Source organism: Rhinopithecus bieti, unplaced genomic scaffold (assembly GCF_001698545.2).
Source record: "Rhinopithecus bieti isolate Rb0 unplaced genomic scaffold, ASM169854v2 scaffold_6979, whole genome shotgun sequence".
Taxonomy (NCBI): domain Eukaryota; kingdom Metazoa; phylum Chordata; class Mammalia; order Primates; family Cercopithecidae; genus Rhinopithecus; species Rhinopithecus bieti.
The window spans coordinates 353,229-371,464 of NW_016805527.1; the positions used below are offsets into that span (position 1 = coordinate 353,229).

The 18,236-nt window shown below is 38.5% G+C and overlaps 1 protein-coding gene across 12 annotated transcripts in view; it reads left to right on the top strand.

The window, feature by feature from the left end:
• Positions 1–18,236, top strand: part of PXDNL (peroxidasin like) — a 381,495-nt gene that overhangs the window by 336,451 nt on the left and 26,808 nt on the right. For 9 of the 12 annotated variants that reach the window (XM_017872753.1, XM_017872754.1, XM_017872752.1 and 6 more), the window contains 2 exons: positions 6,790–6,904; positions 11,245–11,374. In XM_017872753.1, coding sequence (XP_017728242.1) covers positions 6,790–6,904; positions 11,245–11,374 — 245 coding nt within the window. Of the gene's footprint in view, positions 1–6,789; positions 6,905–11,244; positions 11,375–12,399; positions 12,520–12,542; positions 12,670–18,236 lie in introns of those variants that run through there. The other 3 variants (XR_001885752.1, XM_017872750.1, XM_017872758.1) reach the window with 3 other exon arrangements.

An 18,236-nucleotide genomic window follows, 5' to 3' on the forward strand; every position in this document is an offset into this window, starting at 1 on the left:
CATAGTAACATACACAATAACATAATAACATATTTTTTCCAATAATGATAAAGAGAGAAAAACAAAATTGAAAATTAGAAGAAGTTTGTCACCATTTTCTTTCTTAGAGTCCTGAGACATAGGAATGCTTTTTAGTTGTATACTTCTTTGCAGCATTGTACTCAATAGGCAATCTTCGACCCTCACTCCCCTCCCACTCTCCTACCTTTCAGAGTCTCCAGCATGTTATTCCACTCTGTCCATCCATGTGTACCCATTGTTAGCTCCCACTCATAAGTGAGAACATGTGCTACTTGCTTTTATATTTCTGAGTTATTTCACTTAGGATAATGGCCTCCAATTCCATCCACGTTGCTGCAAAAGACATGATTTCACTCTTTTTATAACTGAGTATTATTCCATTGTATTAGTTCATTTTCACACTGTTATAGATGTACTACCTGAGATTGGGTAATTTACAAATAAATGAGGGTTTTTGACAGTTTCGCATGGCTGGGGAGACCTCAGGAAACTCACTATCATGGTGGAAGGCAAAGGAGAAGAAGGCACCTTCTTCAGAAGGTGGCAGGAGAAAGGGACAGTGAAGGGGAAGTGTCTCACTTTTAAACCATCAGATCTCATGAGAACCCCCCTCAGTATCATGAGAACAGCAGGGGGGAACCACCCCCATGGTCCAATCACCTCCTATCACATGCCTCCCTGGACATGTGAGACTTAACAATTCGACATGAGATTTGAATGGGGACACAGAGGCAAACCATATCATCCATGGTGTATATATACCACCTTTTTTAATCCATCGATGGACTTTTAGGTTGATCTCATATTTTTCTTCTTTTGAGTAGAGCTGTGATAAACATATGAGTGCAGATGCCTTTTTGAAATAATGATTTCTTTTCCTTTGGGTAAATACCCAGTAGTGTGATTGCTGGATCAAATGGTAGTTCTATTTTTAGCTTCTTACAAGATCTCCATACTACAGTAAATTTTTTAATGGTGGGAACTATCTCCCTGATTCATGAGAGCAAGTTGAGTGCAGTGTGCAGTGGATAGTTGTTGAGATGACCACACACTAAGGTAACCCTGAGGAGTCACGCCCTCATGTCATCCCTTTTCTTTAGTGAGAGCAAAATCTGTGACCTGCTTACAGCAAAGGTGATGAGGTGTCCCTCCCATGATGAAGCTACCTCGTATTAGACTCTGTCTTAGTAGATGGAAGGAGAAAGATTCCCCTGCTGATTGTGAGAAAGCAAACCGCTATGTTGTGGAGATAACATTTTCTGATTTTTATTTCTTATGGAGAGGGCCTCATGGAAGGGAACTGTGGGTGGCCTCCAGGTGGCCTTCAGTAACACAACCAGGAGGAAGTGAGTTCTGCCAACACAGATTCTGCCCCAGATAAGATGAGAATGTAGCCCCACTAACCTCTTGATTGGAGCCTCATGAGACTGAGCAAAGGACCTGCTAACCTGTGCCTGGAGTCCTGAATTCTGGCCACGGAAGGTGTGATGTGCTGCGTGTGGTAGTTTGCTTGGGATTCTGTAACAAAGCACCACAAACGGGACAGCAAAACTTGTCTCCCCATTCCAGAGGCAGGAAGTCTGAGATCAAGTGCTGGCAGGGCTGGTTGCAACTGAGGCTGTGTGGGAGAATGCGTTCCATGCCCCTCACCCTACTTTTCGTGGTTTGCCAGAATTTCAACATATGAATTTTGAGGGAATACGCAGCAATCCATAAAAATGCGTTTGTATCATTTTAAGCCATTGCGTTTGTAGTAACCTGTTACACTGTGATAGATTCCTAAAACAATTGTAATAAGAAAGTGAAATACCAGTAAGAGTATGAAGAAATATTAATAGGTTGCTACTGGAACCCTCTCACTTCAAAACAATTGTGGGAATAGTTCAGTGTTAATTCTAATTAAGGTGAAACATCATCTAAGGATATGATGTATTAATATACTCAGTTCTTTTATGAGAATTAGAAGCCATTTTGCTATTAATATATGAATTATTAAGAAATTATTTTGGGAAGTTAGCGAGGGTAAAAGTTCTCCGTGGAATTTTCCTTTAATAAAAAGCAGCCCCAAATCATTTCTTCTCTAACAAAAAGCAGTCTTAAAGGTCAGGCTACAAGCATAGATATGTGTATGTAAATACATGCTGCTAAGAGCCAAGTCCATCCAACATGGCGATTCCCGCTCCCTTTCGCTTGTCACCACATGTGCGGGTGTCATAGTGGCCGCCAGCTAGAAGCTGCATTTGCGACCAGGTGCGGTGGCTCAGACATGTAATCCCAGCATTTTGGGAGGCCGAGGTGGGCGGATCAGCTGAGGTCAGGAGTTCGAGACCAGCTTGCTCAACATAGTGAAACCCTGTCTCTACTAGTAATACAAAAATTAGCTGGGTAGTGCACGCCTGTAATCCCAGCTACTCCGGAGGCTGGGGACGGAGAATCACTTGACCCGGGGAGGCGGAGGTTGAAGTTAGCTGAGATTGCACTACTGCACTGTAGCCTGGGCGACAAGCGTGAAACTCCCTCTCAAAAAAGAAGAAGTTGCATTTGCACAATAAAAGACTAGGGTGGGAGGGCTGGTCTTTTCCTGGGGTGGGAGGACTAGTCTTATCCTAGGCTATATAAATGACATACCTGGTCAGACCAATCCCCTGGACCCTATGTAAATCAATCACTGCTTCCTCAAGCCTCTGTACAAAATTGATTGTGTTCGGTCCCAAACCAGAGACCCTCTCTTGGGCGACCAGCTTTCCCAGCATGAGGAAGCTTTTTCTCTTTCTCTTCTTTTTGGTCTATTAAACTTTATGCCTCTAAACCCACTCCTCGTGTGTGTCCGTGTCCTGAATTTTTTCTCGGTACCAGATAAAGAACCAGGGCATGTACCCCAGACAACGGAGATGTTTCATATGCAATATGAATGCACTCATTCTCAAAGCGTCCCCCAAATTTATTGTCAGTTTTGTAAGTTTGCTGTGAGTTATTTGTACTTTTTCCCTTTTGCAAGCAAATAAGAGGTGTTGAAAGTGTTGAAAATGAAAATCAGATATATTTTTGCCAATTTAAAAAATCAATTTTGACGTATTTTTAATCTATGGAGTGCAGCATTGGGATACTAGTGTTCCATAGGTGCATAGTTTTGATCAGTTCATGGAAAGACACATGATTGCCTGAGCTACTATAGCTCAGTCTCCCAAACTTGACCTTGTTTATTCACCATGGACTGTCAATCCACTCCAATAAACTGCAATATTCAGACACATTCCTAAAGCAACCTGCTGTCTTGAGAATTTTCTAATTTTATTAAAGCATTTACTGGGCACGTGCCACAAGCAGGTGCCGAGGATTAACTGGTAGGTAGGACAAGGTCCTTCTCTTCTGCTCTTCTCAGAGAATGAGAGGAGTGAGACCCAATGTATCCAGAGAGTGTTGAGAGAGTATAATGAGTTTACATCCGACTTGCTCTTGGCAGTTGAGAAAGGCTTCCCGGAGAAGGCTGACATGACATGTATGGCATTTGTCAGTCAAGTGAGACCAAATGAATTTGGAGCAGGATAACTGGCTGTGGATTGTGCATTAGGGAGAAATGAGACTGCAGAGGCAAGAAGGTGCTACATAGGGAAGGACCTTGTTTCATTCACTAAGAATCTAGGTCACCATTCACAAAGCAAAGGCAAGAGCAGGGTTGGGGTGGGGGCAATCAAGGCTGCCCTGAATGGGAAGATTCACACACACACACACACACACACACACACACACACACACACACCCCATCATGCCCCTTGAACATGAGTTATCTGGCTGTATCTTCATCCACATCTGTTGCTGTCTTCAAAAACCCTATCTGCTATCGCCCCCATGTCATACATAGACCAAAAATTTAAGCTGAGCTAAATTTAAGTCATTTCCTTTTACTTTCCATCCTAGACTCATCCATCCATTCATTCTGTTAACAAATAATGACCCTATTATTTGCAAGTTGCATAAGCCAGAAATCTAGGCGTTAACCTTCTTCTGTTTTCCTCGTTCAGTGCTGTGGCATTATGACTTTTGAGTCTGACCGTCTGGATTTAAACTCTGTCTCTTCTGTTGAAAAGCTGTAGGACTTTGTACGAGACAATATAATCTGGATTTAAACCCTGTCTCTTCGGTTGAAAAGCTGTAGGAATTCATATGAGATAATATAATCTTTCTGTGCCTTAATTTCCTCAGGTTAACAATAGGGAAGATAATATTGAGTATGGGTTATTGTAAAGTTTCAAATAAATAACTCGTGTAAAGCCTAAGAACAGAGCTCAAGAAAGCTGCCATGTCACTGCAGTCTTGTGGGTTGTTTCTGTTCAGGTGTACTCATCCCTGTACACTTGTGATGTTATATATACGATTCCTTGCTTTGGGGTTTTATTTATGCGACCCTTAACAATCTATTGGTGCTTTAAAGTAAATAAATTCTAAAGCTTTATCTTTCTACAAAATAGTGAAAGACCATAGATGATGAGAGTTTATCTGCAGAGCCTTTTCTCTACATTTTTCCTTTTTATATGAGAATTGGAAAGAAAGATATTTGGCTTAGCTGGAGATGCTGCATTGTAGTGGGGAGAATACTTGCAACCTATTGAAAATCAGGAACCATGGCTTATCCATTTTTATTTTCTCTACATTGCCTAGCCTAATACCTTAATTCAGTAAGATCTCCATAAATATGTATTGACAAAAGCTGTGTGCTATTTCGAAATAGAAAGACTGAGTTTCATTTTCTGATAGAAGTTTACTTTCTTTAGTTGTATTCTTCTTAAAAATTTCTATGTATTTTTTTTTTACCCAGAACTGCAAATATTTATGGTTTATTAATTATCAGTAAAGTACTAAGTTGAGGTAACAGCATAGCAGTAGGGAAAAATAAGCACCTGTGGGTCCCTTAGTATAATGTACAGCTTTATCTAGAATGTTTTGACTTCATCATTATAAAAGGAGCAATAGATCGGGCGCGGTGGCTCATGCCTATAATCCCAGCACTTTGGGAGGCCGAGGCATGAGCCACTGCACTCGGCCTCCAGAATTTTTTTATCTAATTATGGTAATATACAACAATATGATAATTAACTTGTAAACTTTATAAGAAGGCTTGGAATTTCTTCAGTGAACTGTGCTTGGATTTTATAAATACTTTTAAATTGAAAACAAGGACAAAAGAAAACAAAAGGTAGAAGTACAAATCAAAAAAGAAAACAAGTAACAATCATAACCAGTTTTCTAGACATGTCACTGTTGTCATTTTGGGATATTTTCATTTTAGTTTATTTTTGGTATGTTTTAATATCAGTGAGTTCATATGTACAAGTTTTACTCTTATTTTGTTTAGTGTTATAGCATTTTCAGTTTGTTGTGTCATTTTAAAATCATCCTAAATTTCATATTCATGTTTGCTTGATAATCTTTCATGTCATATCCCTCTTGAATTTAATTTACATATGATAAGGTGAAGATGTAAGTTGTTTTCACTTTCTCTTCTTTTAGGAATAACTTGCTAGTTGCCCAGAACAAAAGTACTCTCTCTCTATTTTCCAGTTTGTGCTGCCTAATATAATGTGTGAAATGTAATTGCATGGTAAGATGCTCTGGGGTTGTTATCCTGCTTTAGTTCTTCAGTTATTTTCCCATCAATATTAAGAATTTTTATTTTTGAACTTCATGTATAGTAGTTTTACTATCTGGGAATGTTGATTCCTATATCATTCTTTTTCATTTTTAAAATATCTTAGTTTCCAGACCATCTGTTTTCATATGAAATTTTAGAGAGTGTATTAGGCAGTTTTTGCATTGCTATAAAAAATACCCAAGACTGGGCAATTTATAAATCAAAGCAGTTGAATGGGCTTACAGTTCTATAGGCCATACTGAAAGCCTGATGCCAGTATCTGCTCAGCTTCTAGAGAGGCCTCAGGGAGATTTTACTCATGGCCAAAACAAAGGGGAGCAGGAGGCAGGGCACATGATGTGATCGGGAGCAAGAGAGTAGGGGGAGGTCCCACACACTTGTAAACAACAGATCTCCGAGAACTCACTCACTATCGCAAGAACAGCACAAAGACATGAGGGAGCTGCTCCCACATCCAGGTACCTCCCACCAGGCTCCACCAACACTGGTGCTTACATCTCAACAGGAGGTTTGAGGGGGATATCCATATTATATCAGAGACCACTTTTTAAAGTTCCATATTTATTTGCAACCAGTTTTCTTGTTATTCTCATATCTTTTGATTGTGATGAAAACACATAACATAAAACTTACCATTTTAACCACTTTGAGGGCACAGTACAGACGTGCAACAGGGTGCATCTTTAAAAACAAATCTCTAGTGGGCATCAGGTGTGCCTGAGACACTTTGAGGAGTTGCCAAATTTTAAGCATTCCACCCAGGACTTTTCTGCTTCTTTCTTCGTTGTGCCAAGTCCTTAGTGAATAAAAGACGCCGTGCAATGCATGCCCTTACTAAGATTCAACATCACTCTCCCTGGGGCTCCTCCAGAGGCTCTGCAGACTGCTCTGCATCCCACTTGCTGCTGCAAAACAGAGATTCAGTGACATGCAAAAGCAAATATCTGAGACTGTGGTCACCCAGCAAAATGGAACGGACTAAATGAGTCTCTCTCACTCTCGCTCTCTGCTCTTTCTTCTTGGCAATCTTCCCTCTCTGACCATTAAAGAAATGATCTAGATGAGATCGTGACATCCCATCTCACATGATGCTATTGTGGTTACTTCTTTCCCCACAGACTGTAGGAGTAGAGGACGGTTCAGAGCAGTGACACAAGAATCTCAAAAGAAACGCTCAGCTCAATACAACTATCCTGATGAGAAAGATATGGAGTTAAGTCATCTAAGAAGTAGGTATGTATAGAAATATCTCATTTCTTTAGGCAACTTACTATAGATTTGCTTCAAACCTACAATTTTTTTTTAATCTTTTTAAATAGAGACCACAGTTAACTTATTTACATATAAGGTGAACCACATGAAAAGGATCAAACACAGAATGAATTCTGTAATGTGTTTGGGTTCCATTTCACTCTGCAGTAGCCCAGCCAGAGCGTATTTGGCAATGAATTTTCTCAATAAAGTGCAGAAAACTACATTGCATGATGCTAGTTTTGACCCCTTAAATGACATTATGAGTTGATATTTTTCAGATTCTTTTTGAAAATATGAAATAGCATATTGTTTGTGAGAAAGGTAATAGTATCTATTTAAGTTAATTCATGTTAAGTTGATTTGAATTCATGAATAGTACATGGCAAGCAAGGCTTGATTTGTGACCAAGATGGAATATTTTTGAACTCTTTGAAAATTGAGAAATATCAATCTTATTCCTTTGAAATCCTTTAGGACTTCTTTTATGTAGCTTGTATATCAGCTTGATACAAAGTTTTGCTTTAAAAAGTTTCTCCCTACTGTTGACTTGGAAGCTTCTGAAAGCAGAAACATTACCTTGTGCATAGATATGTCCAGTAACTCCTTTTCATTGAATAAGGAGTCAGTACATACTTGTGAAATTGTTACCAAAATAAACATTGCAATTCACAGTCCATAGGCCATGCAGATTCTTTCAAGGAACCATATATCCTATTTTTGTTGTCCATAGCTGCCTCCTAAGTGGTATAATTCAGCCAAATTCAAAATCCATTTTTGGCATCCATTTCTTCAATTACAGCTGTAAACTTGAACAATATATGGGCCCTGTACTCTAAGATTTAAAATTGAGGAGAGGAGATAGTGTTGTTGGACAGGAAGTGTGAAGGCTTTAGAGTCAGGCACATAGATTCAAATCCTATTTCTACCGCTTCATAACTATGCATGTTATATAAAATTTCCCAATCTCCATTTTCTCAGCTGTAAAATGGGCATGTAATACATACTTTTCAAGATTATTGTTTTAACTTGAGGATACAAGTTTTTGTGTTTCATTTTTTGCAAAAACCTTCCTACCTGGGCTCCTCGCCTCTCTTCCATCCTTCCAAATTGTCTAAAATGTAAATCTGATCATTCTGTAAATTACTCACCACTCTCTATGGATGGAAAATAAACTGTGTACTGGTTAAGAGCAAGGCCCTTTTTTTTGAATCCTAATCTGCATCCCAGCTGTGCAGTTTAACAGCTCTGTATACTGTGGACATGTTAAGAACTTTCTAAGCTTCAGTATTCTCACCGGAAACACAGGCTAAAGTGTCTTGTAGAACTGGGCACTTAAGTGACACAAAGTGCACTCTAGCACTTCAACTCCTGCCTGCGCAGAGCAGGCACTAACTAACTACGTGGACCTGACATGGGATTCTCTTTATACAGCTTCCCATACTCATTACTGCGCTGCTCCCAGACAGAAGGCATTGCCTTCTTATTTATTTATGCATTCATGTTTGTTTGAGACTACCGGGGATTTTATTCTTCGTATTATGTGCTTTTCAGAGATTTCTAAATGTTTTTTTTTTTTTTTCAATCAGAAATCAACAATGTGAAGTAATTTTGAGATAAAAGAATCATTTTCCTGATTAATCTGTTTTTTTTTGTTCTGCACTTCTGCTTTAACATATTTTCCTAAAATAAAATGTGCTACCTTTACTATGGAAAAAACCTATTTGTAAATGAAATAACAAACTAAAAATATAAATAACTACGTTAAACGTTTATTCTTATGAACACAGGTCATCCCTCCCCCATTTTTAATTGAGTACTGATGACTTTTCTTTTACACTTTACTGCGTTTTGCAAGTCTTCTTAAATAGCATACATTATTTTTTATGAGTAAAATTTATTTTTTATATATTTTATTTTACTTTATTAATTTTATTTTATTGTGATAAGAACAACATGAGATCATACCTCTTAACACATTTGTCAGTGTACAATACATTTGTCAGTGTTCATCTGTCCATTGATGGACACTTACATTGTTTCTATATTGTTCCAATTATAAATGATGTTGCAGGTAACATGGGAATGAGGACATCTCTTTGATATCCTCATTTCAATCACTTTGGCTGTATACCCAGGAGTGGGATTGCTAGATGAAATGGTAGTTCCATGTTGCTTTTTGAGGAGTCTCCATACTGTTTTCCACAGTGGCTACACCATCCCACATTTCCACCAACATTGTGTAATCCTCACTAACACTTGTTATCTTTTGTTTTTTGGTAATAGTCATCCTAACAGGTGTGAGGTGCTATGTCATTGTAGTTCTAGAAGACACTATGCTAAGTGAAATTAGGCAGTCACAAAAGGAAGATATTGCATGATTCTATTTGTATGAGGTATCTAAAAGAGTTGGACTCAGAGTGGCAGAGAATAGAATGCTGGTGGTCAGGGACTAGGAGGAGGAAGAAATGGAGAATTGTTGCTCAATGAGTAAAGAGTTTTACTTATGCAAGACAAATAAGTTCTAGAGATTCGCTGTACAACCTAGTACCTATAGTTAATAAATGGTACTGTACACTGTCAAATAGTTTGAGAAGATAGATCTCATATTAAATACCATCATAAGAACAAACAAAAACCAAAACAAACCACATGCACACATGAAAAAAAATAAGGAAATTTTTGGAGGTGGTGAATATATTTATATTGAGTACTTTGTAGTATCACAGGTATATATGCACATGTCCAAACTCATCAAAATGTATACATTAAATATGTGTGTTTTTGTGTGTATCAGTTGTACATCAGTAAAGCTTAAAATGTAGTATTGTTGCCTATAAATAAGAGGTTATACCTCTTATTTGTCTTCCTAGTGCGGATGCTATATGTCTTGCTTCTTTGCCAACTGTTCTTTTTGAGAGAATGTGAGGAGCCTAATGGCAGCACCCTCACATCCTGCACCCATCTACCTAAGCAGAATGCCTGATGCGTGGCCCATACCCACACATACTTGTTAAATTGTGAATACTCTCCTACTCCACAACATCTGGGCTCACCAACATCAGCCAATTCCCTGTGTGCCCACATGTGGTCTTTAGACTGTTGGTTTTATCTTCATACAGTCATTCAGGCTTCTTCAGGATTAAATACCTTTGATTAGACACTGCAGATTTACAGAAGAGAGCATTATGAAAGTAAAATGTCCAACCATTTGCATCAATATTATCCCTAACAACACTTGTACATTTAAACCTTTTAACACAGTACTGTATAGGAGCTAGCATGTGGTCAGTACTGACTCATGGTGCCTCTAGCTCACAGTGTCTCAGAGGACGTGGAGTTATCCAGTGACTAAACTACTGCTGTTGGTAACTTTTGTTGTTTTTCTGTGTTTCCCTTTTATAAATTCCCTGATGGATGTAAACTCTATACTATGTCTCTGATTTGTAACTTGTTTTATAAGCTCATAGAATGTACTGTTTCTGGCAAGCCATTTTCTTAGTAAACAATGGAAGACATGTTTCAAATAGAATAAAGCAGAACAATTTGAAAGTTATAATGGTTTCTTCACAAGGAGCAAGTTTTTACAAAATTTGGAAAAAAAATTGAGAACTTGAAACACAGATATCATACCCAATAAATCAAATCTATCTAAAAAAATTTTAGCAATACATCATAATTATAAATAGAAAGAAATTTCATTTCTATTTCCCAAACTGGTTTTTTGCTTCTGTTTCTTGATAATTTCAGTAAACTCTAAGAAACATATCTTAAATTCAACCCATGATTTCCTTATATCCTTTTATTATCAACAAGACTGACCTATTTTGCATCAGGTTAAATGTTAGATTTTCATCACTCATAGTATCCTTATCTTATTTTAGTTCTTGCCATGAATTTATAATAGAGAAAGCAACTTTCCTACCTGACTACTGGATAACATGTTATATTAAATTTGTCACTGCTCTTTTACTGTTTAAGGTCAAATGAGGAATTCATTAGCAAAAGACATACTTTAAGATCGAAATAATATATCAAATATATATGTAATACAACAAGACACTCCCTTTATGTCATAAGAAATACTTTCTTATCATTTTAGATAAATTACATGAACCAGATGTGACACTCTGGATTATCATCTTATCTGCCATTTAATTTTAATTTTGAATCCCATTCATATCATTTTCCTTTTAAGATCACACAGAACACCAATCACAATGCTTTGTACCTGCCAAATGACCAAAGAAGATTTGATGATATTTTAAAATTCTCATACAATTTTATTTTTCAGCATTTTATTTGCTTCTTGTTATAAACAGGCAACAAGACAAAATATATGTGGGTGAAGATGCGAGAAATGTGACAGTTCTAGAAAAAACAAAGTTCTCCCAAGATTTCAGCACGTTTGCAGCGGAAATTCAGGAAACCATCACAGCACTCAGAGAACAGGTTCGTTTTCTCCTCAGATAACATGTCCTTATTGTATGCATTGGAATAACTAAACATAAAAGAGCTGTCCAGTAACCCTCCACAAATATAGCACAGTATCAGAATAATAAAAACCTGTACAGGGAGTTGTGTTGCTTTTTTTGCTTGGTTTTACTTTTGCTTTTTTAAAGATACAGTCTTGTTCTGTTGCCCCGGCTGGAATGCAGTGGCACAATCCTGGCTCACTGGAGCTTCTACCTCTTGGGTCCAAGTGATTCTCGTGCCTCAGCCTCCCGAGTAGCTGGGATGACAAGCACCCATCACAACACCCAGCTAATTTTTGTATTTTTAGTGGAAATGGGATTTGGCTATGTTGGCCAGGCTGGTCTTGAACTCCTGGACTCAAGTGATTTGCCCATCTTGGCCTCCCAAAGTACTGGGATTATGGGTGTGAGTCACTGCGCCAGCAGGGAGTAGTATTGTAATAAGAATTGAGTTAGGGAAGGAGGGCTTGGGGTAACTCACACTACAAAGAGGCAGAGAGCCTCATCCTTTCTACCTAATGCTCAGGGCTCTGACTGGCATGAATTTGGTCAGCACCAGCTCTGCTTGCTGCTTCCGAGTGCCTCACCAGCACTTGTCTGAATAACTGTGAACTTGATGCCTGCTTCATCTGCACAGATGGATATAATTGTTAACAGCACGATGTGTATTTTTCTTATCAATTTTTCTTGGAGTAGAGTCAAAGAAGCTTCTTAGGAATTACTGTTTTCTCTGGCTTTCGTTTTCTGACAAAGCTGTAGAAAACAACATTCCCACAACCAGCTCTGCTTTTCCTTATTTTGTCAGTTGTTCTGGCTCATGCCTTATTTCATTTTTCCTAAAACTTAAGGATGAATCAACAAGAAGGAAAAGACTTGTATTAGAAATAGCAATGTAGATGTTTTTATTCAAAAATATACGTCTGATTTCTTTCAAGGCATGATGCCAAGCTGTCTGCTTCTTAGATAGTAATGTCGCTGTGAGGTATATGCTTTTTTTCATAGCATCAAAGCCTCGAAAGCAGAAAACACTGTAGGAGGATGGACTGAGCCCGGAATCTGCCATCAGGAAGTTCTGTCCTCACTATTGGCCTGACACAGTCAATTTATTTAATCATTCAGAACAAGTATCCTCATCTGATCTTCAGGGCTATTGTGAGGATCCAAAGAGATTCTAGAACAGAAGGACTTTGTGAACTACAAGCCCCTTAAAATATGATTGCTTCTTTTGGATGTGAGCACGTCTAGTCGCAGGTGAAGGGGTGTGATTACCAGGTGCGTATGCTTCCCTGAGAGGCTCCCACTGGGAGGCTAAGCTGCCTGCAGCTGCAGTCTGTATCAGTGCCTTCACTTGACCAGAAATACCCACCATTGAAATCACTTGTCCAATCTGAATCTGTTTTTCCTTTTTTGTTTTTTGAGATGGAGTGTCGCTCTGTCGCCCAGGCTAGAGTGCAATGGCATGATCTTGGCTCACTGCAACCTACTTCTGCCTCCCAGGTTCAAGTGATTCTCCTGTATTAGCCTCCTGAGTGGCTGGAATTACAGGTGCCCACTACTGCGACTGGGTAATTTTTGTATTTTTAGTAGAGATGGGGTTTTGCCACGTTGGCCAGGCTGGTTTTGAACTTCTGACCTCAGGTGATCTACCCACCTTGGCCTCCCAAAATGCTGGGATTACAGGCATGAGCCACCGTGCCTGGCCATCCAATCTGCATCTTTTGTTTGTTTGTTTTTCTTTTCTTTTTAAGATGGAGTCTCACTCTGTTTCCCAGGCTGGAGTGCAGTGGTGAAATCCCAGCTCACTGCAACTGCTGCCTTCCGGATTCAAGTGATTCTCCTGCCTCAGCCTCCCAAGTAGTTGGAACTACAGGCACCCACCACCATACCCAGCTCATTTTGTATTTTTAGTGGAGATGGTGTTTCACCACATCGACCAGGCTGGTCTCAAACTCCTGACTTCAGGTGATCCACCTGCCTCAGCCTCCCAAAGTGCTGGGATTACAGGCATGAGCCACCGTGCTTGGCCCAATCTGAGTCCTATAAAAATCTGAAAGCCATGAGGCATTGCTTCTAGGTTACCCTTAAGACAGATAGCATGAAATGGTTGGGGTGACTGAGAACTCTGGACGTCACAGAGTCTGCAAACCCTGTTTCATGCCAGTGAGTTAATGTGTGTCAGAGAAGAGAAGTTATAACAGCAAAGAAAAGTCCTCAGCACTGGGCTAGAGAAGGTGGGCCCAAACAATTTAAACATTAACTCATATATCACTCAACAAACTATTTTTTCATAAATTTAATTTATGGATTTATAGATACAGGTAGATTCCACGAGCAACATTTCAGTTCAATTTCAATTTCATTACATATTGATGGTGATAATTGTGTATCTGATGTGTGCAGTAGTGATTAAAAACATCCCAGAGATGTATGTTTTTAAACATACCCCAAGACTGCAGTAGTTGTCCCTTCTAGGTGTTTAGTAGCATTCTTAGTACTTATCTCTAAATGTATCAAGATGGAGTGTTTTTGCCTGTTTAATTGTCTGTCTCTTTCATTCCATTGTTAATTTCTTAATAGTTGAGACTATTTCACAGGGGTATCTTCAGAGCCTGGTATAAAGTCCGTGTCTAAAAATAACCAGTTTCTTTGTGTTGGAGCATGAAAAGTTAGCTCTAGATCTCTCCATAATCTAAGCTATATGACAGGCTGCACAAGGTTCCATGAGAGAACTAGAAGGTCCTGTGATCTCTTATAGAGGTCAGTGACTTATTCAAGCTATGACCAGGCTATAGAGGTGGAAAGAAGTTGCAGCAGTGCCCAGTGCCTCATGTACACTGAGTGACATGTAGCAAATGCCTGACTGATAGGATTTAAACAATAAATAAACATAACATAACACCAGCAATAAGGAATATTGACCGAAGCCAGAAATCAACCCAGGTCATCTAAAGGGGACTGAGAAAAATAAAGAACCCAGGATAGACAGCAATGATAAACTGCAGATTTCCTGGGTGACTGTCAGGTGCAACTAGAGTGGGGAGCACCCAAAGGTAGATGGGGATGATGAAGACAGCCTTTTGTGAGGGTAAACGGTCTTTTAGGATGCGAGAAGCCCTGAGTATTTGTGAAATTAGTACTTACTATTGATCTGTCACTTACTATACTGAGACATACATTTTTAATGGCCCACATTGAAAGATAGGTTGTAACAGTGAGCCTGTTAGCTGGAGAAGGACATTTTTGATTGTCCAGTGTATGCCACTTTGTGGTTTTCTATCACTCACCAGTGTGGATGCAGTAGCTTTTACAAAACCCTTTGTTTTATGAAAAATGAGCATAGAGATAAAGGGCATGTATATTTCCGGAAGTGAAATTAGACAGCAAAGAAATAGATTAAACAGAATCTAGAATGTTTCAGAGAATCTGTATCCCATAATGGGCCTCATCATGGGAGATTACTAATGTTCTTGAGACTCATCCCTTAGATGCGAGGGGATTCCAAACCTCAGCCAAAGATTTCTAACCTTTACTTCCTAACTCTAGGTGACATTACATTTATGGGCTGCAACATAAGGTCAGTCTTGACATTTCACACTGTTGAAATTTTACCTTTGTTAAGTGACTTTGGAATGTCTAGGAATGATACTTTTTGGTCTTGATTTATTAACCATGATGGCATCAAGCTAACAAAAGTGTTCTGCAAATTTCCATGACATGTTATAGCTCTTGTGTAAGTAGTTGGGTCCAGTAAATTATATTTGCCCTTTTTATTTGATTCTGATTATTGTGAAAATAACACATAATTACATGCAGAACATGTTATTATTTCTATTTAAGATCGTATCTAGTTTACCTGACTGTGGAGGGGGCATGGATGTGTGTGTGTGTGTGTGTATGTGTGTGAGTGTGTGTGTGTAGGGTATATAATGAACAATGAACAATGGGATGAGATATAACAATTTACACATTTAATTATTATCAAAATGTTAGTGAGGTCTTCACAGATACTACAAAACTGTGTGCATGCATGTACTGGAGGTACTACAAATAGAAAAGGTTTTAATAAGAGAAATCAGAGATTCTCACAGCTGTTGGAGCAGTGAGCACAAAGGTTGTGGAAACAGCTACTGGAGGGAGCTCACCAGGAAGCCATAGCACATCTCAGTCATTTGTGCAGGATCCCCAAACCCAACCCTTCTTTATGCATCTGCTGACAACTACACTTAGGATACTAACTAACGGCATCTGCTTTGAAATCTTATATCAGTGCCTCTCATTGGTAGACTCTAACCCAAAACCACAAAGGGAAAGAGATCCAGGAAGGATTTTCTGTTTCTGAGATTGGTGGAAAAGGGTGTGGATGACGACAAGTTGACAGTAGACTAACTAGAGACCATAGTTAAGGAAGATTATTTAGTTCACTGTGACTTGGTAATCAGTTGGGTATTGGAAAGATGGTACATGAGTTCAGAAAAATTCTTTGTTGTCACAAAGACAGAATTCTGTTCTGAATGCCAATTACATAAAACAAATAAACTGATATAAACAGAGATATGGAGATCACCATGTTGGCCACTATAATTTGTTAACCTAAAATTAATTAGGCCTGGGAAAAAAATGCATACATTAGAACTATTCCAGAAAACCCAGCCTCCTCACTTTATTAAACAAATAAAGGTAGATGGTTGAAAGGAATGAATAAAAGACACTCCAGAGGCTTTTTAAAATTAAGAGACAGGTAATGTTATTACTAAATAACAATTATAGAAGGTGAAACAGTTAAGGTTAAATAGGTTATGACATACATAAGGAACAGAGTGATGTTCGGTGTAGCTGGAGATTAGCTAATCAAGATTGTCAAAACAACGTACAAGGTGCCTGGTGAGGCAGAAAGTGTCTAGATGAGAAGATCTAATAAACTCGTATTAGATTTTCTTGTGGACTCTAAGTATATGAGGAGGGAATATACATTTTCTCTTCTGGGTGGGTAGGAATTCCAGGAATCTATCCATCTCTTCTAGGTTTTCTAGTTTATGTGTGTATAGGTGTTCATAGTAGCCTTGAATGATCTTTTGTATTCCAGTGGTGTCAGTTGTAATATTTCCTGTATCATATCTCAGTGAGGTTATTTGGATTTTCTCTCTTCTCTTCTTGGTTAGTCTTGCTAATGGTCTATCAATTTTATTTATCTTTTCAAAGAACCAGCTTTTTGTTTCACTTATCTTTTGTACTTTTTGGCTTCAATTTTGTTTAGTTCTGCTCTGATCTTGGTAATTTCCTTCCTTCTGCTGGGTTTGGGTTTGATTTGTTCTTGTTTCTCTAGTTCCTTGAGGTGTGATCTTAGATTGTCTGTGCTCTTTCAGACTTTTTGATGTAGGCATTTAGGGCTACAAACTTTCCTCTTAGCACCACCTTAGCTGTATCCCAGAGAATTTGATATGTTGTATCATTTTTGTCATTCAGTTTGAAGAAGTTTTTAATTTCCATCTTGATTTTGCTTTTGACTCAATGCTCATTCAAGAGCAGGTTATTTATTTTCCATGTATTTGCATGGTTTTGAAGGTTCCTTTTGGAGTTGATTTCCAGTTTTATTCTACTGTGGTCTGAGAGAATGCTTGATATGATTTCAATTTTCTTAAATTTATTGAGGCTCATTTTATGGCCTATCATATGGTCTATCTTGGAGAAAGTTCCATGGGCTGTTGAATAGAATGAGTATTCTATGGTTGCTGAATGGAGTGTTCTGTATATATCTGTTAGGTCCATTTCTTACAAGGTATAGTTTAGATCCATTGTTTCCTTGTTGACTTTCTGTCTTGATGACCTGTCTGGTGCTGTCAGTAGAGTATTGAAGTCCCCCACTATTAATGTGTTTCTGTCTATCTCATTTCTTAGGTCTATTAGTAATTGCTTTATAAATTTGGGAGCTCCAGTGTTAGATGCATATATGTTTAGGATTGTGATATTGTCCTGTTGGACAAGGCCTTTTACCATTATATAATGTCCCTCTTTGACTCTTTTAACCACTATTGCTTTAAAGTTTGTTTTGTCTGATGTAAGGATAGTTAACCCTGTTCACTTTTGGTGTCCATGTTCATAACATGCTTTTTTCCACCCCTTTACTTTAAGTTTATGTGAGTCTTTATGTGTTAGGTGAGTTTCCTGAAGGCAGCAGATAGTTGGTTGGTGAGTTCTTGTCCATTCTGCAGTTCTGTATCTTTTAAGTGGAGCATTGAGGACATTTACTTCCAATCTTAGTATTGAAATGTGAGGTGCTGTTGCATTTATTGTGCTCTTTGTTGCCTGCGTACTTTTTTGTTTTGCTTTTAACTTGTATTTTGTTTTATTGGTCCTATGTGCTTTATGCTTCAAAGAGCTTCTGTTTTGATGTGTTTCCAGGATTTGTTTCGAGATTTTGAGCTCCTTTTAGCAGTTCTTATAATGGTGGCTTGGTAATGGCGAATTATCTCAGCATTTGTTTGTCTGAAAATGACTGTCTCTTTCCTTCATATATGATGCTTAGTTTCACTGGCTACAAAATTCTTGGCTGAAGATTGTTTTGTTTGAGGAGGTTGAAGATAGGGCCCCAATCCCTTCTAGCTTGTGGGGTTTCTGCTGAGAAATTTGCTGTTAGTCTGATCGGTTTTCTTTTACAGGTTACCTGGTGCTTCTGTCTCACAGCTCTTATCCTTCGTCTTAACTTTGGATAACCTGATGACAATGTGCCTAGCTGAAGATCTTTTTGCAATGAATTTCCCAGGTGTTCTTTGTGATTCTTTTTTTTCTTTTTTTTTTTTTTTTTTAGACGGAGTCTCACTCTGTCGCCGGGGCTGGAGTGC